At 40.3% G+C, this 23894-nt stretch overlaps 1 protein-coding gene across 7 annotated transcripts in view; it reads left to right on the top strand.

Annotated features, from left to right (window-relative positions):
- SYT1 (synaptotagmin 1) overlaps positions 1 to 23894 on the top strand; it is a 519707-nt gene that overhangs the window by 359126 nt on the left and 136687 nt on the right. For all 7 annotated transcript variants that reach the window (XM_075124345.1, XM_075124344.1, XM_075124343.1 and 4 more), the window contains one exon: positions 16788 to 16972. In XM_075124345.1, coding sequence (XP_074980446.1) covers positions 16788 to 16972 — 185 coding nt within the window. The remainder of the gene's footprint in view (positions 1 to 16787; positions 16973 to 23894) is intronic.

The raw sequence follows: 23894 nt of genomic DNA, 5'->3' as shown, positions 1-23894 counted from the left end.
CAACTGTGTTCTGTGCAGCTCTCAAGCTGCTTTGCAGATTCACCCATATTTAATTAGACTAGTCTTAATTAGATTACAAAGGCAAAGTTGCATCTGTGTATCACTTTCAGCCAATAACAAACCAGCAGCTCATTTTCATTTGTTTTACAATAATTAACCTTTTATTTGCTGGATTAAGTGCTGTGCAAAGAATATATATAACACACGCATTGATGTGTCGTTATTATTGAGCAGCACCTTTAGAGCAAAAACAACAGGCCCAAAAGGTAGAATGTTCAAGGGAAGAGGGAGGGAAATTGCACTGAAGAATAAATGCACTGTTAATGTTTCTGAAAACTCATTAATACTTATCCAAATACCTTTAAGAACAGTTATTTTCAAAGGCAATTTTTGCTAGCCTTGGACTTTGATTGCTGTTTTATCCTTAATAACCACTTTCTTCTGAAAGTTATGTTTTCTTTGTTTTTATTTCTTCATGCTTCATAGACACCATTTTCTTTTGCTCAGTGTATCTCTCTCCTACAGCTAACTTACTCAGGGACAAAGAATTAATTGTTCAGTGCTGGTGATTCTACAGGTTTGAAAGAATTGTCAATTAACTATAACAAAGTTTCTGTTAGCATGAGAAAGCACAGCTGCTCCTTCAGTTAATGGCAAAATACTTGCCTACGTAAATGAAGACCCAGGGTGAAATGCTTGTTCCATGGAAGTCAATGGGAGTTTTGCCATTGACTTCACTGGAATAGGGATTTCACTCTTGGGTTCCAATTCCAGTGGTGATTATTTTCCCTGTGTCTTAATTGGGTGTTTTTTTAACATCTCCTTTTAATGTTTTTATTTCTACAGGATTTTGCCTGAACATAAGGCTTAATTACTTGCAGCATATTTGCATTTATGAAAAGACTGCAGCAAGAACCCACTTGTGTGGTTTTTGCTTAAGATGTGATTTTCAGCTTAACAGAAAACTTGATCTATAGCATTGAAGTGGATCCACAGGCAAATTGGTTTTTCTGGCTTTTGCCACACACACAAAAGTAAATTAAAGCACAAGGCAGCGGATCCTACTTGGCATTTTTATTTTGATTAAACAGTCAAAAAGAAGACTAGTCCATATGCAGCAGCTTCTGGGGGTAATTCACAAATTCTGAAAAACAAAACTGTGCTATAGTGGAAATGCTGATAAGATGCCATCCTAATAAGAAAGATGTGGTCTGAGTATAGGAGTGGGGAGTTAAGAGCTGTCAAGTTGAAATCTCTCTTTTGACACATACGTCCTCTATGGCTTTAGACAAGTAACTTATTCTCCTTGCCTCAGTTTCTCCTCTGTAAAAGAGGAATAATACTTCATCTCTCAGGAGTATTATGAAGATTAATGACTTCATGTTCATAAAATGCTTTGAAGATGAAAAGGAATATTTAGAAGCCAAGCATTAATATTACTACATGGACACTTGGAAAAGTAAGCATGTTGGCAAACCCCAGATTGTAGGTCTGAGTTCTTTATGGGAGGTATGGAACAGACCCTAATGGCCATTAATGGAGTAAGATTTTACATGGCATTTATTGTTTAATAGAGTGTGTGTGGAGGGGAGTTCAGAATATACAGTTCTAAATATCGCTTTTCTCTGGAACTGTGGAAGTTGGGGACATTGCAGAGGTTGGGGTTTTACTATCCCAGTAGCAGATATGTCAAATCCATTTGGTGAAGGCGGCTTGACCAGGACATAACTTTAAGACTCCATGGCCAATTGGCACTTCCATTCATGGCAAGATACCCACTAATATCAATGGAAGGCTGCACATGGAGTAAGGATAAAATCCAGCCTTTATCTAATCACTAACCGTTTAGTTACTAAAAAAGAAAAGGAGGACTTGTGGCACTTTAGACTAAAAAATGTATTTGAGCATAAGCTTTCGTGAGCTACAGCTCACTTCTCACGAAAGCTTATGTTCAAATACATTTGTTAGTCTCTAAGGTGCCACAAGTCCTCCTTTTCTTTTTACGGATGTAGACTAACACGACTGCTACTCTGAAACCTGTCATTTAGTTACTATTATATATGAAGTACTTTGTCACAATCAGTAGGCTATTTCCTCTCCCCCACAACTTGGGCCACTTTTTATTTCTTTCCTTCATATCTTTTCCTTTCTCACACTCTTTTCTCTTTTTCTCATCATCTTCTTGATCTTTACGTCTCCTGTGTGCATCCTCTGCGTTTCCTTTCCTGCAGCAATACCCAGTTCTCACCCCCATTAGACTTCTCTTCCTTTTCCCGTCCTCAGTCGAGCCACTCATATAATCAACAATGCAATAGTTAATGTGGACATTAAAGTGTCACCATTTTAGCTGACATTCCAAGGAGTTTAACAGGCCACAGGAGCGTTTGCAGCTCTGAGTCATTATTTCAAGCTCTCTACAAACTCAGGGAGGTAACACAGCAGTGGTTTGCCTTCACTTCCCATTTGGAAGGGTTTTTTTTAGCAGCCATGAGAGCTAGAAAGATATTATTTTATGAAATATAATCTCCCTTTATTCTGGGTGCTCACGTTAGCCCAGTGGCTCCACTCCCGTGTGCACTAGTCTGGAGAGCAGGCCAGCTATTCAGGGCAAGAGCAGGGTCACTTGTTTTTAGGATGATGCCTATGTGCACTCAGTGAGACACAGTCCCTCCCAAAGCTCCCCCCAGGGAGGGACAATTCCATAATACTCCTACTCAAAGTTTCGGCTAAATGCTGCAGTTTAGCCCTAAAAGTCTTTTGGGCAGATGTGAACCTTGTGCTGTGGCTGTAACACAGAGTAAATGGTCTAACAGGGTTGAGGGCCAGCCTAGAGCATATGTGAATTAATTATGCATACTATAATTAGCCCAAGTCTAAAGCACAACATGAGGCAAAACCTATTCCTGGAATGCAAAATACACCATCCTCACCTGCTAGGTATGGGAAGTGAAAAGCTACAGCAGAGATTATGATTGTCTCACACGGGTGCCCTCCAGAACAATAGATGAAGGATAAGAGAAACAATTTTCAGTTAGAATGTAGAAAATCTAGATTAAAAGGTCAAAAGGCAGATTGCAGTCTTGTCATTTCACAGTTATGGAGAAGACAGGTTATCCATAACACAATCCAGCCTTTCCTGTAGATTTTTCAGTGTTTGTATGAAATTCATGCTATATAGGATTTAATAGATTAGGGGTTCCTAAGTCCTAGCAAATGCTAGAAAATCAACCCTGCAGATATTTTCTCCCTCGAATTAAATACAAGGGACTAATTCATCAAAGAATATTCCCACACGTTCTTGTTTGGCATTCTATAGTCACATAGGTTTTTCCTGATATTTGGTAAAAATTTCCCTGATCTTTTATAGTTATGCAGTTTAAGCATTCAACACTGCCACTGCGCACGGTCCCCTCTTCTAAATCTGACCAGTAGGTATTTTAAAAAGCATTCACAATATCCATTCATTCAAGGCTAAACATTTTATACCATGTATAGCACTTCTTCAGTCCAAACATCCAGCTGCCACAGAGACCAATAGAAGTTGCAGATACAGTTCAAGATCGGTATCTGGCCTTCTGTATATGGACTGTTGGGATAGTTATGAAGAATGTTAGGGACCCAGCAGCAAATGCTTATTCTCCATCCCCAAGTTATTGTTACTTGAGCTTACAGAGCTTCAATACTAACATAAATGGCTTTTGAAGGATGAGCAATTTGCCAAGGTACACAATCTTCGTTGGCCCTGTACAAAATAAAAGATTGTAGTTGTTTTGTTGTTTTTGAATTGAATCCTAAATATGTTTAACTGACTTTGTAAAAACCAATGTTCTCCAAAGCCAAACAAAAAGAAAATAGAGAGGAAAGAATGAGGCAATGACATTTGCTTTAAAACATTCTGGGTGAAATCCTGGGCCCACCTGATGTTCAGTGGGGCAAGATTTGACCATTTGAATTTATTGGGACTGGCAAAAAGAGTCTCAGTCTACTCTCCTAAAATAATTGTCCCTCTCTTTAGGTAAATGTAACTTTGGATTTGATTAGAAGCCATTAATGAGGTCAAATAATGCTTTAGTCTAGTAGCTAATGTAAACCAAATCTATTTATCACCTTGGCAGTGGCTTCTGCAAGGAAGTTAATGACCATTACTGCTGTGCTACTTAGCCAATCAGAAATCATGCTTTTTGTGCAGAAAAGCAGAAACCGCAATCAATCATCATCATCCCCATCATAATAGCATGTTAAATGGGCCTCTAAAAAGGAAAGAAAAGCAACTTGGCTATTAAGCTCAAATGCATCTTCGAAATTGGTTTCTTTGTACATAGCCCGTCTCAGAAATCTGGATTACATTGGAGGTGAGAGTTCCTTGCAACATAAAAAAGGTGGAATCACTAGGCGATAGGAGAACCCGCATTCGATATTTTATTATATCTTTTTAAAAATAAAAATATATGTTTAAAAAAAATTGGAAAAACAAACCTTTTATTTCCCTGAAGACTAGTTCAAATAATAGGTAAAAGCCTCAATTTCTTATGCAAGAGACACAAGTTTCATGCAAACCATGGATAATCAAATGGGATTTCTTTCTTGTCTCAGCATTGTAAATGGTTAATAGCTTCCATTTTCCATGCACAGATTTATTAAAATTACCCCTCTCCCCCACCAACAACTCACCTTTGTAGTAATGCTTACAAAGTACTCAACAATAGCTAGGCAGTTGGGTAGCTGACACTGCTACATAAAATGACAAACATAATTGTTTCACTTGTTTCTTTTTCTCACCCTCATTTGTTTGTTTTATCCACCTGTTGTCTCATGTCACATGCTAAAGTCCCCTTCCCCCAGTCCTGCACTGTAATCGGCAAGGGTGAACTGGTACACACAACACATCACAGACTTGAGGCCTTAGGGCAGGGGTGGGCAAACTTTTTGGCCTGAGGGCAACATCGGGGAATAGAAATTGTACGGTGGGCCATGAATGCTCACAAAATTGGGGTTAGGGTACAGGAGGGGGTGAGAGCGCTGGTTTGGGGTGAGGGCTCTGGGGTGGGGCTGAGGATGAGGAATTTGGGGTGTAGGAGGATGCTCTGAACTGGATGAGCAGTTCGCAGGGTGGGAGGAGGATCAAGGCTGGGGCAGGGGTGCTGAAAGGGGTGCAGGCTCTGGGGTGGGGTTGGGGATGAGAGGTTTGAGGTACAGGAGGGTGCTCCAGCCTGGGATCGAAGGGTTTGGAGAGTGGGAGGGGGTTCAGGGCTGGGGCAGGGGGTTGGGGCATGGGGAGAGGCTCAGGGATGCAGGCTCCAAATGGCGCTTACCTCAAGTGGCTCCCAGAAGCAGTGGCATGTCCCTTCTCTGGCTCTTACGCTGAGGCACAGCCAGGCAGCTCTGCACGCTGCCCCATCTGCAGGCACCACCTCTGCAGCTCCCATTGGAGCGCCAGAGGGGGCCATTGGAGCATGTAGGAGCCAGAGCAGGGCCATGCTGCAGCTTCCAGGAGCCGCGTGGTGCGGCCTGCGACCCAGCACCCCAGCTGGAGTGCCAGTGCGGGGCCAAGCTACAGACCCCCGCTCCCCAGCAGCAGCTTGTGGGCTGGCTTAAAATGGCTCACAGGCCGTAGTTTGCCCACCCCTGCCTTACGGTATGACAACATGGCCAAAAAAAAACCAACATGGCAGAGGGTGTTGGAGCCCAGGTTTACAGCCCTGGGCTCATGCTCTGACACTAAAAATAGCCGTGTAGATAGGTAGGCTCAGGTTGGAGTTCAGCCTCTGAAATCCACCCCAGTTCCTGGCTTTCAGAGCCGAACCTCCAGCCCAATCCAGAATATCTACATGGCTATTTTTAGTGCCACAGCCCGAGCCTTCCCCACTGGGTTTTTCTTTTGCTGTGTAGACATACCTATAGATTGTAATTAAGCCCTTTGGGCAGGAACTGTCTTTTTGTTTTGTGTGTGCACATTGCCAAGTACTCTGGGGCCATGAGCTTTGATTGCGGCCTTTAGGCACTACCATAATTCAAATAATGTAATATTAATAATGATAGTATTGCATATAAAAGAATCTCTGTTAATTCAAAGCTAAATGTGTACAGTTAAAATATGAGGAAATGTGGAAGTTGAATTGATTTGTTGGGGTTGCTGTTCAGCAAAATAAATATGCATATTCAGAATCATTAGATACCTTCCTGGCACAGGAAAGACACAACCTAACTTCTTAACAATTACTACATACCTAATACAATTGACCTAACGTTCAGTATATAAAAAAATCTGAATAAAACTCTCAGAGTAATTGGGTTTTTTGGTGTGTTTTTTGATTGATTTGCTAGTTGAATTTTCAATACTCCAGGCGTGTGATTTAAGAATTTAATGAGAAAAAAAATCGCTGACAAATAGGGAAGACTTTAAAAGAGCTCCTGTCCCTACTTGGGAATGAAGCCACTCCAGCTAACTACATTTAAGCAATGCTTTCCTAGTGAAGTAATAAGAAGAGGGGTTTCCTTTTGAAAAATTACAGAGGTTTTTAGGACTGAAAATGGTAACTCTTTTTCACAGTCAGTTGTTTCCCTGATTTTTAACAGCAAAAGGTACTTGAATCCTGGGTCATTATGCTGCAAGTAAGTTATGGAGAAAGACCCAGTTCTGCATCAGTGCCTTCACAGAGACGATCCACAGTCAATATAGCGCCACATAGTCACTCTGGTGGATCCCAGTGCAAGATCAAGGCCTATGGGGCATTTCTGTCATAGCTCTCTTGGACTCCATGAAGTTCATCATTTAAAAAATAAAAATCCTTGGCTCTTTAACATGTTGGTCTTATATCATACGGGTAGGCAATAAACCATTGCAATTACACTGAGAACCTCAATGGCTGCCAGTTTAAAATCTGAGCTGGATGTAAGGCTGAGCGAGAGCAGGAACTGTCTGATATTAGGATTAGTGGTTTCCCACAGGGATCTGTGTAAGTGATTCCAGGCAGCTCCCTGCAGAGATTCAATACTATTTTGATTAAAATAATACAAACCATGGGGATTTTAGCATTATTTTTATTATAAATTCATGCCTTGTGCCTTTTCTCCAACATCTAGTCCATGAGTTTTTTGGATAATTTACCATAAGAGAACCAGTAGGAAAGGGAGCAGGGAATCAGATCACACAAGGGACCTAAAGTCATCGCTGTTTGCTGTTCTCACAAACTCCCATCACAACTGGCACCTATATGATATTGTCAATAGAGACTGAATGAACTCCCTCCTAGAAGTAGCTCATCTACAGTAGAATTGACTCATTATGGTGAATAAATGTGCACTGCTGTTTGCCTGCGTTGTATGTATGTGGTGGATAAACAGAGGACATCATTCGCAGAGCTGCAACCCTGACACCTTTTGGACCACTAAATTTATTTACAGTTTTTATAAGCTAATACACATGCTGCTGATATTGTGCTCTGAGGAGATAGAGCACTGGCATGGGACTCAGGAAACCTGGATTGTATTCCCAGCTCTGGCCTACTGGATGACCTTGGGCAATTCACTTTCATCTCTCTATGCCTCAGTTTCACTACATGTGAAATGGGGCTAATGATACTGACCTCCTTTGTAAAGTGCTTTGACGTCTATTGATGAAAAGTGCTTGAATCTAAAACAGTATGACCCAGGATGACCTTAAGCAACAAAACTTAATATTCCTCTGTACTATGCTTGATGAAGTTAACACTAAGTCATCATTCTTATTTTGAGGTCTTCTAAATTAATGTGGAGCATCAATAAATCGAAGCAATGACTTTCCCTAGGAGTTGGGCACCTAACTCCTAAGACTGCTGATTCACACAATGTTATGTGTTTTCTTAAAGTCCCAACTCCTGGATTCTTGTGGTAAGTTAGAGTATCAGATTTATTTGAAAAAATGAAGTATATTTCCATCCCTCGTGGCTGCAGGACAAACATTGAAAATGTGACCCAAATGTGATGCAAAAGATCAAAAACTCAGACAAATAAAAATAACCCAAAATGTATTATTTTGAAATATCTCATAATTTTTAAGCCAATGTAATGAATTATTGAGGCCAGACTCTGGATTTTTGGATGCTGGGGGTTAATATTACTGAACTTTCTTAGCTGCCTTGAAAATCCCAGGCTAAAATCATAGGCAGATGTCTGAGTTCTTCATTTGTTTTTTCTTCCTCAAGACTATCGGTCAAAGCTTGAAGTGTAACATACAGTAAATGTCACAGGAAAAGTGAAATGCTCTTTAACCACAAAATACCATTGTCCACAACATGATTGAAAATGCTGTCTCAAGCTTCTACAGTTTTTTAGTGCTGAATATTAGCTCCTTGAATTGCCTTGTTGTCCTCCATTGGCAAGTTACCTGGCATCACCGTATGTTTGCAAATGCACCTTTCCTGAAAGCCTGCAGCAGAGCTGCCTCCTGTCCAACTTTTGGCTGGAGGCTCCTGCTTTCTGCACTCTTCTCCAGCTGTGCAGCATGCCCCTGCTGCCTTTGGCTTTTCTGGAAGTCATCCAGAGCTTTTCATTTTGTTTTATTCTAAAGGCTTTATGGCCACAGCTACGGAGCATTCCCCACTAACTGCTAGACAGGCAGGAAGCATCAGGCTCAGAGACTCATCTCTTTCCCTGGCCCAGTTGCTATACATGCAGGGAGTGCACTAGGGATTTGGAAGAGATTTGGAAACCCCTCTGCCCTACTTTCTTGATTCTGTAGAGTCTCTTAGAAGGGATGGGTCAAAAGGAGCAGGTGAGAGGGGGTAGGCAGAGAGATCTTGGGGAGGGGGGGGAATAAACAAATGGCGGGGGCAGGGGGGAACTGGTGACAAGGAGAAAGGAAAAAAAGACTCAGCCATGCAGAGGAAGATGGGGTGTTGGCCTGATGTTTCTCTAGGGAAGAGAAGCCTACCATCTGCCCTGAAGATGAATTAATTTTAAGAATTGCATTTTCCAATTGTGTAACTGCATTTCCAATAGTCTGTAAAGCATATTTATGTAAATGAGCATCTACTTTATGCAGATTTGGCCTCAGGCATTTGAAGGGCAAGGTAGGCAGGTCTGCTCAGCCAGCATTCCAAGTGTCTTGGCTAGGTGTATAGTCCTGTCTAATGCTGCCAGATACCAGGCTGCAGCTCCTCTGTGCCTGCTAGACTGCAGGTCAGTTCATTTGCCAAGTTTGGAATGTTCGGCAATATGACGTGTGAGTGATTGTGCATGATAAGAGCTAACAAACAGTTTAGGCAGCAGCATATTCAACAAGTGAAACCCATCCGATCAGCACACTTTCATGTCACACTATTTTGCATGGAGGGAAGTTTTGCTGTCATAACACACATCTCTTAGCTCAGTTACAGCTTCAGTAATTTCCAGAAGCGATTCATGGAGACTGCCTTCTGCAATAGGACTCTGAATGCTCAAACAATAGACAGAGGGGTTGGGAATGTCAGCATCATTCCATTTCATTAAGATGCTTTGTCTTGGTTCCCTCTAGTGGTAGGCAGGAGATAAACACACATTATAGTAAGCACTGAGCAGAGCCATATAGAGAATCTAAGATAGAAGTAAGGAAGTGAAAATGGGAGTGAAGTGTGAATGCCATATGCAAAGTGTGCTCACAGAGCCACATGGCATATGTAACTGTGTCTGGGGAAAAAACACACACATGTGCAAGTAGTGAGTGTTAATATTTAAACTGTATTGATATGATAGACAGGTGCTTCACGCCTTCCCAGTGCATTCTGGCATTCTAACTAGTGCACATCAGTACTTATATTTATGTTTTCTGGTAACCTGCATACAGCCTCCTTAGTGAGCTGTGGTATCCTCTCCCACCGTTACATTCCGGGGTGGGTTCTCAGAGCATATGTTCTTCAGCCAGCCTCGGCCTCATCCTCTTTCACCTGTGTTACAGGCTACTTTGGTGGATGTGGATTTTGGGAGATAGGGAAATTGTTTTAATACCTCCTGAACTGTAAAGGTACTGTTGGGCAGCTGTGAATCTGCCCTTTCTTTTCTGTTTTGGCACCATCAGAATTAAATAGCAGGAGTAAGTCTAGAGCATATTATAGAAAAGACTTGACAAAAAAGTACCAGTGCATCTACATAGTACTGCCTAATAATAAAACAGAGGTTTGTTACTCAGATGTGCAATCTGGAGGTTTTCAATGCCCAACTTCTTGTGGATGGATGCACCGAGAGCAGCTGTTTTCAAAACAGCTTTCCAACATCAGCGCCTGGCAAGAAGCTTGCAACCTTTTTTTCATATGTGAAAGTTGTCAGAGTTATCCATGCTTTTCCACCACAGTTGGAATGCTTCATTGTGCTTCACATGGGATTACACCTTCAAAACATTTGGAAATTGCAGCTGCCTGCTTACCAAGTAGTATGTCTCTCAGAGAGCATGATTTCTGGCTGAGATGCTGATTTTGATCAATAAATTCCTAAATGGTTTGGTTTCTGACTGCCTTAGAGACCACCTACCCTTTCCAAGTGCCAACCCTCCAGGATTGTCCTGGAGTCTCCAGGAATTAATCTTTAATTTAAAATTATGTCATGTGATGAAACCTCCAAGAATACATCCAACCAAAATTGGCAACCCTAAGACCACCTGTTTCCCTGTAGTATACCATGGCAGTTGCCATCAGCTATGGGGATTTAGCTACTATTCCCCTAGCTTAAATAGGAGTGGGATACTGACAGGGCCTTCTTGATAAGGGGCCCTTAATTTTGGAATTCAGTTCAACCTCTTGGTCCAAAGAGCACTGTTCTTTCTTTCCCTCTTCCTTGTTTTTAAGCTTCAGGGCACCAGGCTTTTCCCTGACGTTAAAGACTGGATGGAGGAAGGGGAGATGCTTACTGGTGTGGGTGTTTGGTGGGTAGTGGTGGTTTTTGTTTTGGTGGGTTTTGTGCCTTCCTCCCTCACCCCCACTTCTTATAATAACTGAACAGCACATAGAGCCCTTGAGCTCAGATAAATAAACTAAATTTAGGAATTTTAATATTACATATGCTGTTTTTTGCTTTTCCTCTTTGTTCCTTTCTTTTTCTTTCCCTCTCCCACTTCTCTCTTTTTTGTGGCTTGACTTTTATCCCAGACTTAACTGGGTCTTCCTTGTTATGTCCTTGGGTGATTTCCAAGCACTAGTCCTTTATACAATTTTTCCTTTTTTTCTGCTGTTTTCTGCAATCCTTGATACTTCCTTACTCCAGTCTCTCCATCTTTTTTTCCCCTGCCTTTCGCCTTCCAAACATCCAAGCTCCCTCCAAGGGAGGAGAATTTTTTCTCCTGGTATTGAATGAACATACCAACCTGTCTGATTTGGCTAGGAAACTTAGGGTTTGGAGGGAGCGATCTCTGTTTAATGCATATAAGTAAGGGAATTTGGGGGCCCAGGATTTGGTGTATTTAATTTAATTAGAATATATTTTACCAGTGTCAAGCTGTTCTGCTACAGAATTCCATCTGCATACAAAAGTAGGATTACATTTTTTTTTATCATTTAGTTGTTAAAATATTTTTTTGATTGTCTAAAACCCAGGAAATTTCCACTGGTATTTTCAAATCGGTTTCCAAAGGCAGATTCCAAGATTTCAATTTAAATCAAACTAAAAGCCTTAACAAAGTTATCCCTTCTGATCAATTGTAAATGTTGGCAAATATGGTAATTTGTGTCTATTGGCAATTATCTCTTTCTGCCCTATCCTACCCTATGTGTGTGTTGCTAGGCTGTGTAATATAAGACGGGCACAAGTCAGTAGGACTTATAAAAGCAAACTGGAAAATATGAGTATTTCACAAACCGAACCCAAGCATAAAACTTCTGCTCTACTGAGGTAGCAGCAACTAATGTGCTAAATTAAGTACTACTTTTCTTTTGATTATTCCAAAATAATTCATTATAGTTGGAGCAAACTAGTCATCAAGCTCTGTTCCTATATGCAGATTCATACGTCTGTGTTAGGGTGATACAGTTCAAAACATAAAACTAATTGGACTTCTGGTCACCTTGTAGTTGTCTGTAAGTTACCCAACACCAGGAGGGTAATACATGTCTGAGAATTATGACAAGTCTGATGCCGCAGTTATTGCAAATGTTCTTATAAAAATACAGATTCATTCAACTGGGGAGCGTTGAAAGCCAGTGGTGCATGCCCTGAATTAGAACCTGTCAAAATCAGTGTTGAAGCTTTCCAAACAAGCTATTATAGATATTCACATTTATTAAAGCATTTTTGAGTTGTTTAGTAGGAGGAACTCTATCTATGCAGTGTACACCAACATTAGTACTTTGATGCTGATATGCAGCTTTCTTCTTCCCTCATGTTGCCTCTTTCTCTGGGATCAATTGTCCTCCCTGGCATTTAATAGTTTTAGATTGTCTCGCTGGAATGTCAGCCCTGGTCTACACTGGGGGAGGGGAAGCAGGGGGATCGATCTATGTTATGCAACTTCAGCTACGTGAATAACATAGCTGAAGTCGATGTACTTAGATTGACTTACTGTGATGTCTTTACCACGGTGAGTCGACTGCTGCCACTCCCACGTCGACTCCGCCTGCGCCTCTCGCGGCGGTGGAGTACAGTAGTCGACGGGACAGCGCTTGGGGGGGGTCGATTTATCGCGTCTAGACTAGACACGATAAATCCATCCCTGCTGGATCCATCGCTGCCTGCCAAGCATTTTTTTGTAAAGCTAATAAAAAAAAAAGAAGTTTTATACAAAGGATGCAATTTTGCAACTCTTCCCATTTTGCAGCTCACTCACATAAGTTGTCCTTTTGAACTTGGTGGATTCAGTGGGACTACTCGCATGAGTCATTGCTGCTCAACCTGAGTGAGGTCTACAGAAATGGTCCCTAAAATATCTTGGCTAATGATACAGTCCTGATGCTTATCTCTTTAGTTCAGTGTTATTCTTCGGGGGGAGCTATACCTTTGACCTCTGTCTCTCCATGGGTACCCTTTCCAAGTGACAGCCCTACACCTGAACTTCTCTGCATCAAATCCCGTGATTCACCCCACTTCAGACTGGATCACCAGGCTGCAGCATCCTGTTGACAAACCATGCTACCTTCAATGGGTCCATCTGGGTTTGGCCCCTGTTATAGACTTCTTTCCAAAAGCATGTGACAAGTATGAAATTGCAGTGATTCAGGACAGCTTTTTCAAAACAAGTATTAGGTATTTGTCCACAAGAACATATCAGGTAGGGAAGATAACAATGAAAAGCCTACATGCATGTTATCTTACTTAAACTTTAGCCTTTCCTTGCAACAATATATTATATTATTTCTGCTTGTTTCAGGCACGCACACACACCATTGGGGCTGGGCGAGACAGGCTGTACTTCCTACTGCTCCTGCCTTTCTGATGTCTGACCCACCAGTCAATGTGTCTCCCTCAAGTCACAGACTGCCTTTTTATCCTTTTCAACCATTCAATGATTATTTTTTTCAAGAGTCCCTGCCCCTAGATCTCCTGGGGCTTTGAGCAGCACGCCTGAATCTGGTCACACATTTCTTCAGAGGGAGTCTGAGATCGCCTTCCAGCAATGTATTGTCCATTGAATTAGAGTCTTTGCCAGACTCCAGCTGGAATTAACCTTTAGGGTTCCATAAAGCCAGCCACCACACAATAACTACCAAATCTACAGATTATAAACTTCATAAAATTAATACAGATATCTCCCTCATTCTTCATATTCGGTATGTCAGAAAATTAACGGCCATAGGCATACATTTGCAAAAGTGACGAGTGATTTAGAGTGCCAACTTGAGACATCTTAAAGGAGCCTGATTTTCAGAGGCTCAGCTCTTTCTGAAAATCAAGCCCCTTTACCCCTTTAAGGTATCAGAAGTTGGGGCACACAAAAAATGGAAGCACTCAAAATCACTAGTCTCCTTTGAAAATCTTGGCTTTATCATAGAGCATGATTCATTCAATTCAGAAAGTTTTAAATAAAATTTCTATGAAACATTTTGAAAACAAACACCTGGTTCTGTTTCAAAACCTATACAGTTGAAATTTTACTTACGTTAAACCTCATTTGTACATTCAGCGCCAGTAATACAAGGCTGAGTGCTCTCTGCCAGTAGCAGTATTGTGATGAGCAATCTTCTTAACAGAGATTGTGCACTCAGATAGAAGAAAATATTCTTTACAGTCTGTCTGGTTTGGGGTGTTTTCCTTTCTTTTCCTGAAGCTTTGGCTGTTGAAGCCTTTTTGAAAGTCTCCAGAGCCTGGACAGCCTTAAAAGCTTCCTTCCTTTATACCTGTATTTGCTTTAACAAAAAGAACTGGGGAGTGTCTTCTTTGAAGAGATCAATTAAAAATTCTATATCACTTTGAGCATCATAGTCATTTGTTCGTGATTTAATTATAACAAGAGTTATTGTCTGCAATTAATTACAACTGGATTAAAATAAACAGTAAACAGTTTAACAAAGGAGCTGAGGGTCTGTGTGTCAAGGCAGCAGTGCTTGAAGAACTCCCCATGGTGCTGCTGCCTCATTACTCTGGGCTGCAGTGCCAGAGGGCCCCTTCATTCAACATGGTTTCAGCATGGAGGCACCTGACTGCCCCAGACACCTTCCTCTCATATTGTCTTTCTTCCCATGCAACATGCACATCCAGGCTAACCCCCATCCTGCCCACCTCAAGTCTCAATCCCTTGTGTCCCCCACCCTGGGTATATTCTGTTTGCCTCTCCATATCCTCCCTTTCCTCCCATGGCTCCCCCGCCACAGAGTCCCCTCTTTCTTCTGGAGTCCATCTTCATGCCTCCTGTTGCCAGCCTGCCTCCCCACATCTCTGGAAGTATGGGCAATGCACAGCTGGTGGAGCGGGTTGGCAGCACTGGAAAACAGAAATAGCTGCTGGATCTGAGCAATTCCTTTGGTTAATCTTGGCATAACTCAATTTAGATGATACTGAGTAAGGAGACTAGCACTTTGTGTTTAATTTCAGATGTTAAAAGTGGCCTGCACCTCTGTTGTAGACTGTGTTTACATGTGATGTTTGGAATGTATGAGGACTGTGGTTGGTGCGGTGGGGGGGCTAATAACAGAGGAACCCAATGAAACATGAGGAAAATAAGGTAAAATTTCCCAAAAGACGCATTTTTAAATGGTTTCTTTTGGAAGAGTTAGTAAATGCTTTACAAAAAAATAAATGACATAGAAAAGTCAATTTCCCTCTAAAATATTGTGCTGAAATTTGAAAACAAAATTCAAAATGTAAAGCATGAAATGGAGATTTTAGTCTTGCAATAAATGCAGATCTCAATGCAGTCTTAACTATGGAATTGCTACTGCCACGTCCATAAAATATTTCTGTTAAACAGCTGCTAATCTGCTCACTGTATCTGTTAACATTCATTTCTTTGATAATCAGTTCATATTTATTCTACGTCCCGTACAACATCTCTTTTATGGCAACTACATTAAATGAACATTTGGAGGCACATAAAGTGTTATGGAATTTATTATTTAACTATTCCAAACGTGTCTCCTACAGTCTTTTTTTATATCTATCAGTAAAGCAGTGTGAAAAATAAAAAGTACAAATAAGGAAGCTGCTCACTAAAACTTTAATTTCCTTTTGAAGTGGCAGTCTCTAGTTCAACTTCCAGTAATCATGCTTTCCACTCTACTTGGCTGCTTTAAGCAATTAATTTTTCTGTATTTTCACTGTCAGCTTTCCTTTTGTGATTCACTGATGTAAATTTGTCAAATTCGGTTACCGCTTTTGTTGTGCCCTGTGTAATTTTAGAGATTTTTATGTGTTGAGTTGAGAGAATACCTTGCAGATCTGATAGGCCGAATACATTTCAAGACACACAAATGATTCTCCTCTTTAAAACCCCATTGGTTATCACATTATGTATTTTTGTCACGTATGTGAATGAAAAGTGTGGTAATCAGAAGAGGTCATATTAAAGTTTACTTATGTGAAGATAATTCTCATCATTCTCTTGATTTTTTGCAAGACCAATTCATCATCATTATTATTATTATTATGTATTATTTGTTTGTATTACAACAGTGTCTAGAAGCTTGGACTGAATCAATAAAATAAACAGACATGTTTTTCTTTATAAGACTTCAATGAAAACATAGATGTACACTGAAACATTGCCAATATCAGAAGGACTTGATGGTTATCAGCATAGATGCCTGATTGAACAGTCCTCTGACCTTGGTCATTGTTTACTGGTAACCTTGACCTGCATCTATGAGTAGTCCACTAGTCTGTCAAATAAAACAGTGGAGAAATGCTGCTCATTAAAATTGACTGTGTGGATCAGAGGCACTTCTTTACCTAGGCTCTGTTGGAGGCAAGTCCCCAGTCAGAGCCACATGACTTCAAGCTAGGTTGGTTTATCAGGCCATAATGCCAGGTGGGTTACAAGAATGATTATACAGAGAGAAGTAAACAATTTCCTCTAAACATGATTAACGTTTTAAAGATGGTTTTTAAATTTTTGCTACATGCGTACCTTGTGAGTACATTAGACAAATCAAATAATTCCTGCTGATTAATCTAAACTGCAAGTTACATTCTTTGTTGTTTATTTCCAAGTATGTAGATAGATCATGCTTGCTTTGTTATATTAATGTTCTTTGTGTAAATATTCAATTGAGGGAAATATACAAATTCAACACAGTATTTTTAGATACTTGCTCAAAGGTTGATAAAAGGTTTGGCTACAAATGAAATCTGTTGGTTTTTACATTTAAATTTACTAACAGTGTGCCACTTTGTGTGTGTTTCTTTTTCTCTTCCAGTGCCACCTTGGGCCTTAATAGCCATAGCCATAGTTGCAGTCCTATTAATCCTTACCTGCTGCTTTTGTCTCTGTAAGAAATGCTTGTTCAAAAAGAAGAACAAGAAGAAGGGAAAGGAAAAGGGAGGGAAGAACGCTATTAACATGAAAGATGTTAAAGATTTAGGGAAGACCATGAAAGACCAGGTAAAGTAGCCATCCTGTTCTTGGACACTGTTTATGTTTAAAGTGTTAAGTCTTCTAGCAATTATCTATTTTTGGTATTGCTCAATGGTTGGATAGTGGTGCTGTGTAGTGGAGACCAGCTGTATGTGCTTTGTCTTGGAGTTTCAGTTAGTAACCCCCTGGTGCCCATTGAAGGATACACTGGTGCATGCTACTGATGGCAGCACTAGTCAATGCTTTCAAGGCAGCCAGTTAACTTCTCTCCTAATGAGAGGAGGAATACTGCAACTGGTCCATATAGAAGAGAGGTTTTTTGAGAAAATGGTGGTCTCAAAAATATAGCTGTGGGAGAGTCTTACAGCCATATCTATACAGGACTTTGACCAGGACCAGGTGCAATAGTGAGGTAGAGAGAACCCATGTTTGGATGAGTGGGGTACTAATCAAGGTCTTGTGAGACTAGATGACATGCAAGTGTGGACCTGGGCTACTAAAGCTCTTGCTGCACAAAAACAGAAGCTTACCTAGAGAAAGACCGAAAGCAAAGTGCAGCAGAAGAATGGTGGAAGAGATGCAAAGGAACAGGGGAAAGGGATGAGAAAAGGAAAGAATAAAAGAAAATTGGACAGGGGGATGAAGGCAGGGTTATATATGTGGGAGGGAGAAGATTAAAGGTGACAGAATACAGTTTTAGCTGAGAGCCAGTGAATGGCTTAGGGACAGATTCTCATGCTGCTGTTTGCACAACATTAATTTGAGAACAGCAGAGAAATACTTGCTTCCGACCTGTTTTGTGTGAGAGAGGTGCTATACTTGGGCACTAACTGGAAGGTTGCAGGACCCTGCATCTAATCCAATGTTCCCTTGGAACCACAGAATAGATTAGCATTGATCTGGAAGAAGACTGACTTTGACCAGAGGAAAATTCCACAGTGTTGGCTCTCTTGTGGGATGGGATGGTAAAGAGTTCAGATATAAGGTAAATACACAGGGTGGCAAAATACAAACGAAACATCTTCACTAGTTATCTGATTAGTGCTAGGGTTGATAAGTGGGGATAAAATCACACTGTTGTGTAGATCATTTGGAAGTATTTCAGCAGCTAAGGACACACACGGAAGTATGTTTTTCAAATGTAGATTCAGGAGAATTAAGGAACTGCAGGACAAAACCTTTTCAGCTGGAGTAGGTGCTTCAGCTTCACTTCTGCAAATAATTAAGATTTTGCATGGGGAAGATTAGAATCCAGAGGCACTCTTTGTGCACTTGGGATCTAATCCTGCACCCCTGGAGTCAGTGGAAGTTCCACAGTTGACTTCAGCAGCAGCAGGATCAGGCCCTTTACAGCATGCAGTATCAAGCCAGAGAGCTCTTTAATATTTCCTTACTCCTTACATTTGCAGGCCCATTGACTAAATTTAGAGGCATAGTTTGCACATAACTGAAAATGGACTCTTCATTTACAGTGGCTAGCGCTGAAATGTGGACACACCATTTGAAAGCAATTAGCTTTACCAAGATATTACAGGCATTCCCTATACTTAGTAAGTAATATTGTGGGGAAAGCTCATTACCTTAAGACTGTATGGATCAACATTTTAATGGTGACCACTGTATATAGTTTCCTGTCATCAGAAGTCCCACAAAATATGTTAAATTCCACTGTTAAAGGGATCAGTGAGGTGAAGCTCAGAATATTATTGAACAGAAAACTTGGATCCTCTCTTGCAAAAGTCTAATGAGAAGTTTGGTTTACTTAATATGATAAATGTAAAAGAAATTTCTTATACTGTCTTGATTCAGGCACTTTGAGGAGGCATTCTTGGACTCCCTGTGTTTGAGCTATAGAATTTGTTCTCGTTTATTAATATTAAGTAATTGTCAGGTATTTCCCTCTGAGAAATTGTCTGAAAAAGCAGTTAATTAAATGCTGAGTTCGTCCTGGCCAACTTTAGCAAACTTTTACCCATGGAAGCAAAAATAATTTGAAAATACTGTTTGAGCATATTGGGGATAAAATGCAGTGTGTTTGTTTGTGTGCTATCAAATGATACTAATGATAACAAACCTAACATTTCTTTGTAGGACAAGTAGTAGATATCTATGTGAGATTTGTCAGTAGATATCTGTGTGAGATTTGTTCTATATCATATAAGACTGTTCTTTTACTTATAGTATATTATTAAGTGTTGTTTATTATACTTGTTATGACCTGGATAAATGACCAATGACTCTAGCATTGACATGTATTTAAAATATAAAATTGCGCTTAATAGTTAATGATGAGTTTGACACACAGTCCCTTTTTGGAGGAAAAGAAAGGTCAAATTCCAGTTACTAATTCATTGTCACAGAGATAATCAGAACTTTGCGAAAAAGCATAGAGTTTCAAGTCATATAGAACTTAACATCTTCAAATGGTTTTTATATTTATTGTAAAACAAATGTGTCCATATATTTAGAATTTAACCAGTGGTCTGTTAAGAAATGTATGCACCAGGAACATATAGGGTTGGATCCTCAGACGGTGGAAATTGTCATATCCATTGAGGCTAGTGGAGCTATCACAATTTCCACCAATCGAGGATCTGCCTTGCTTGCCGACATTTTCAGAAATGGATTGCTAAAGTTAAGCTCTTAGGTTCATATTTAGGCATCTAAATCCGTGGCCTTATTTTCATAAACCCTGAGTACCTAGCAGCTCCTCTCAACATTAATTCCTAATCTGGAAAATCTTGACCATATTTGCAGCATTTGTTTTTCAGTGTAAGCACAATCAGTTAATGATTTATTCTTGAATCAACACCGCAGGTTTTAGCACATGAAGACAGTGTACTGCTAAATTTAATGTAATATATTTCAGAAGGTAATCATTTTAGCGCCTCGGTTACAAATAAAATGGCAAGAGAGTGCCTCCAAGATATCAAGGAGATACATTTTAAAGCAAACAGACAAATAGATATAAAAAAGGTTTACTCTAATCCACCTGGAAAGAATTATTGAATTGGCTGTGTATGGTGCCAGAAATCTGAAATGTTGCCAAAGCACAAAGGCTTGATCCTGTAGTCATTAGGCCCTAACTTGCAAAGTTCTGCTCACCTCCTGGATTCAACACAGGGCCTTCAGCTCCCTTTGATTTCAGTGGAAGTTGAGTGCTCAGTATCTCTTGGTAGGCAATAAGCAGCCTGCAAGTTCCAGTCCATAGTGCATGCAGAAGTCCCATTAACTTCACTGGGAATTATTCCACTTGATAGAACTAAAGGATTGGGCCCTCAAAGTAGCTTCTTTTTTTCTTCTTCCAATAAATAGTCATTAAAACCAATAACATTCCACTGACTCTAAGCTCTGATCCTGCTGGTAGCAGCCCTGTGAACACCTAGAGCCCCTCTGAAGCCAATGAGGCTCTGCATGGTCATTGGGGTCCATGCTAGTAGATCTGATTGCAGAGTCAGAACTTTAGCCTTAGCACTGGTAACTGTTAGACACTGAATTGTGTAATATCCAGTATTCAGATAGATGCATCATTTTTCAGCATGTTCTTTTTCCTTAACATAATTTTAATATGATATTTTGAATAAATGTTGCTGTGACGAGGAAGAATAGTTGAAGTACACATTAGGGTACTGATCTTGAAACCCTTACTCATGAGAGTAATTCTTATTCATGCAAGTAGAGCTATCCGCTCCAGGAAGACCAATCGCATGAGTAAAGGTTGCAGGATCAGGCCTTTCTTGTGTAAAGGAGGTGAATAAAGAATATATTATCTGTGGAAAAAGGTCATTTCTCCTTGGTTTCTACTAATGTTTGTGTGTGGATATTTTAATTTTTATTTCTTCCTTCTATGTCATCCTTATCTATGTTGTGTCTCATGACTGTTCTGGATTGTCACTTGCGGTAGGTTTATTTTGCTATTTGGACACGCCTAATCTAAAGCTCTGATATATTTAGTCTCTTGACAGCTGTGGCTCCTCAGTGAAGATTTATACATAGCTTTGACACATCAAAAGGCTGAACTAAATTGATTTTTTTATGGGATAAAAGGTTGTCATTTTCTCCATACTTAAAATATATTGAGTCAAAATGTACTAGAAAGCTCAAGTTTAAAATTGATATACGCAAAAAAGAAATGGACTGTTTTTATTTCTTTTTAATATGCATTTTCACTGTATCAAATCTAGACCAAAACAGAAAAATATTCAAAAACACAATGGTCTCTTTCTACTGGTGCTAAAATAATCAGCATCTCATGCTACTACTTTATTCTCATTATTTTGTAGTCTTAATACAGTGAGTACACTTCAAGCTGTCAGCCAAAGTCTACTCCACACCAGATTGATTTCAGTGGTGTATTTCCAGAGTTACACTGGTGAACCTGGATGCAGACTGAGTCCAGCGATTTTTAAAGATAGCCCTATCACAGTTTTCTGTGCTGCAGTTTATCAGTCTCTACCTATCTTCCAGTCTCTACCAATCTCCCATAATTTTCTCCTGTAGTTTTTTTTTATCGGTAGAAAAACATCCAGCTCTAGAGACACTATAATAGCTGCTGATTTAATGGGTCTGAATTTAATTCATTGGTACAGCAAATTTCTTGCTTACGCTCAGCCTTTGGGAAAGGAATAGACTTAATCACTTCTGTGATGAACAGTGGCACTGAAAAATTATCAAAAATTCAGCCCTGTTTCTTGGAGAATAATTGCTGTGATGGTCTGCACCTTTTATTGGGTCACAGAGCATTTGTGGAGAAGGAGATTTAATATCTCAGACATTTCTAATTGCATCAGGCTGAAATACTGCTATTTGTGAGAGATTTTTATCTTGGGGGGAGTTTGTGTATTAGCTAAAGCAGGAGATTGGAAATCAGGCTGTATGGATTCCGTACCCAGTCCTGCCATTGACTCCCTGTGTGACCATGGGTAAATCACTTAAGAACATAAGAACGGCCATACTTTGCCAGGCCAATGGTTCATCTTGCCCAGTGTCCTGTCTTTCAACAGTGGACAGTGCCAGATGCTTCAGAGGGAATGATGGACCTATCCTAAATGAACTTGTATAATTTTTTAACCCAGTTATATTTTTAGCCTTCACAACATCTATTGGCAATGAATTCCACAGGTTGATAGTGCATTGTATGAGGTACTTCCTTATGTAGGTTTTAAACCTGCTGCCAATTAATTTCATTAGGTGATCATTAGTTCTCGTGTTACTTGAAGGGGTAAATTACCCTTCCCTATTCACTTTCTCCACAAACCATCCATGATTTTATTGACCTCTGTTGTCTCTCCGCTTCGTCACCTCTTTTCAAAACTGAACAATTCCCATCTTTCATGGCTCTTTGTATGGAAGCCATTCCATAACCTGGATCATTTTTCTTTCCCTTTTCTGTACCTTTTCCAATTCTAGTATATCTCTTTAGAGATGGGGCAACCAGAACTGCATGCAGTATTCAAGGTGTGGGTGTATCACAAATGTATATAGTGTGTGATACAGCATGGCCAGAGGGCAGCAGGAGAGTGTTAGAAGGGAGCCTTGTTCCCTGTAGAGGGAAGAAAGTTTTCTATAGATTAATTAAAGCACCTGAAGCCAATTAAAGCACCTGAAGCCAGTCACCTAATAATCCTCCCTGCCCCCCGCTTCACTCAGACAAGGAAAGGAGTTGAAGCAGAGTGGATTGGTGTTGGAGCAGAGAGCAATTTGGAGGGAAGCAGAAGAGAGTTTGGAGAAGTGCTCCGGTGGGCTAAGAAGACCAAGACCCTAGGTAAAGGGACACCTGGTTTGTGCAGAGGGAGGACAGGAAGTCCCACAATTTGAAGGGCAGGAGAGGGAAGTAGTCCAGGGGAAGGAACCGCTAGTTCAAGCAGTTTACCGCTATCCGTCAGGCCCCTGGGCTGGGACCTGGAGTAGAGGGGTGGGCCCGGGTCCCTCCCACTCCACTCCCCTCCTCTAGGACACTAGTGGGGCAGTTAATACCCGAGTTCAGGGGCGAGAAATGGTGTCCTGAATCCTCCCCAAGAAGAGAAAGTGCGAGACCCATCAAAGTAGTGCCAGCAATTTGCCACAATTATGATATTTTCTATCTTATCTATCACTTTCTGAATGGTTCCTGTTGGCTTTTTTAACTGTTGCTGCACATTGAGCAGATATTTTCAGAGAACTATCCACAGTGACTCCAAGATCTTTCTTGAATGGTAACAGCTAATTTAGAACCCACCATTTAGTATGTATAGTTAGGATTATATTTTCCAACGTGCATTACTTTGCACTTATCAACCTTGAATTTCATCTTCCATTTTGTCACCCAGTTTGTGAGATCCCTTTGTAATTCTTTGCAGTCAGCTTTGGACTTAATTATCTTGAGTAATTTAGTATCATCTGCTAACTTTGCCATGTCACTGTTTAACCCCTTTTCCAAATCATTTATGAATAGGTTGAACAGAACAAGTCCCAGTACAGATCCTTGAGGGACCCCACTATTTACCTCTTTCCATTGTGAAAACTGATCATTTATTCCTGCCCTTTGTTTCCTATTTTTTAATCAGTAATTCATGAGAGGACCTTCCCTCTTATCCTATGACTGCTTACTATACTTAAGAATCTTTAGTGTGGGACATTGTCAAAGGCTTTCTGAAAGTCCAAGAATACTATATCAACTGGATCACCCTTGTCCACATGCCTGTTGACACACTCAAAGAATTCTGATAGATTGGTGAGAGATGATTTCCCTTTACAAAAGCTGTATTGACTCTTTCCCAATATATCTTATTCATCTATACACCTGATAATTCTATACTATACTTTGCTATAATTTCAGCCAATTTTCCTGGTACTGAGTTTAGCATTACTGGCCTGTAATCACCAGGATCACCTCTGGAGCCTTTTTCAAAAGTTGGCATTATATTAACTACAGTCCAGTCATTTGATACAGAGACTGATGTAAGCAATA

Source organism: Caretta caretta, chromosome 1 (genome assembly GCF_965140235.1).
Source record: "Caretta caretta isolate rCarCar2 chromosome 1, rCarCar1.hap1, whole genome shotgun sequence".
Taxonomy (NCBI): domain Eukaryota; kingdom Metazoa; phylum Chordata; order Testudines; family Cheloniidae; genus Caretta; species Caretta caretta.
Note: the sequence above shows the minus strand (reverse complement) of the source record. Positions and strands in the feature narration are given on the sequence as shown.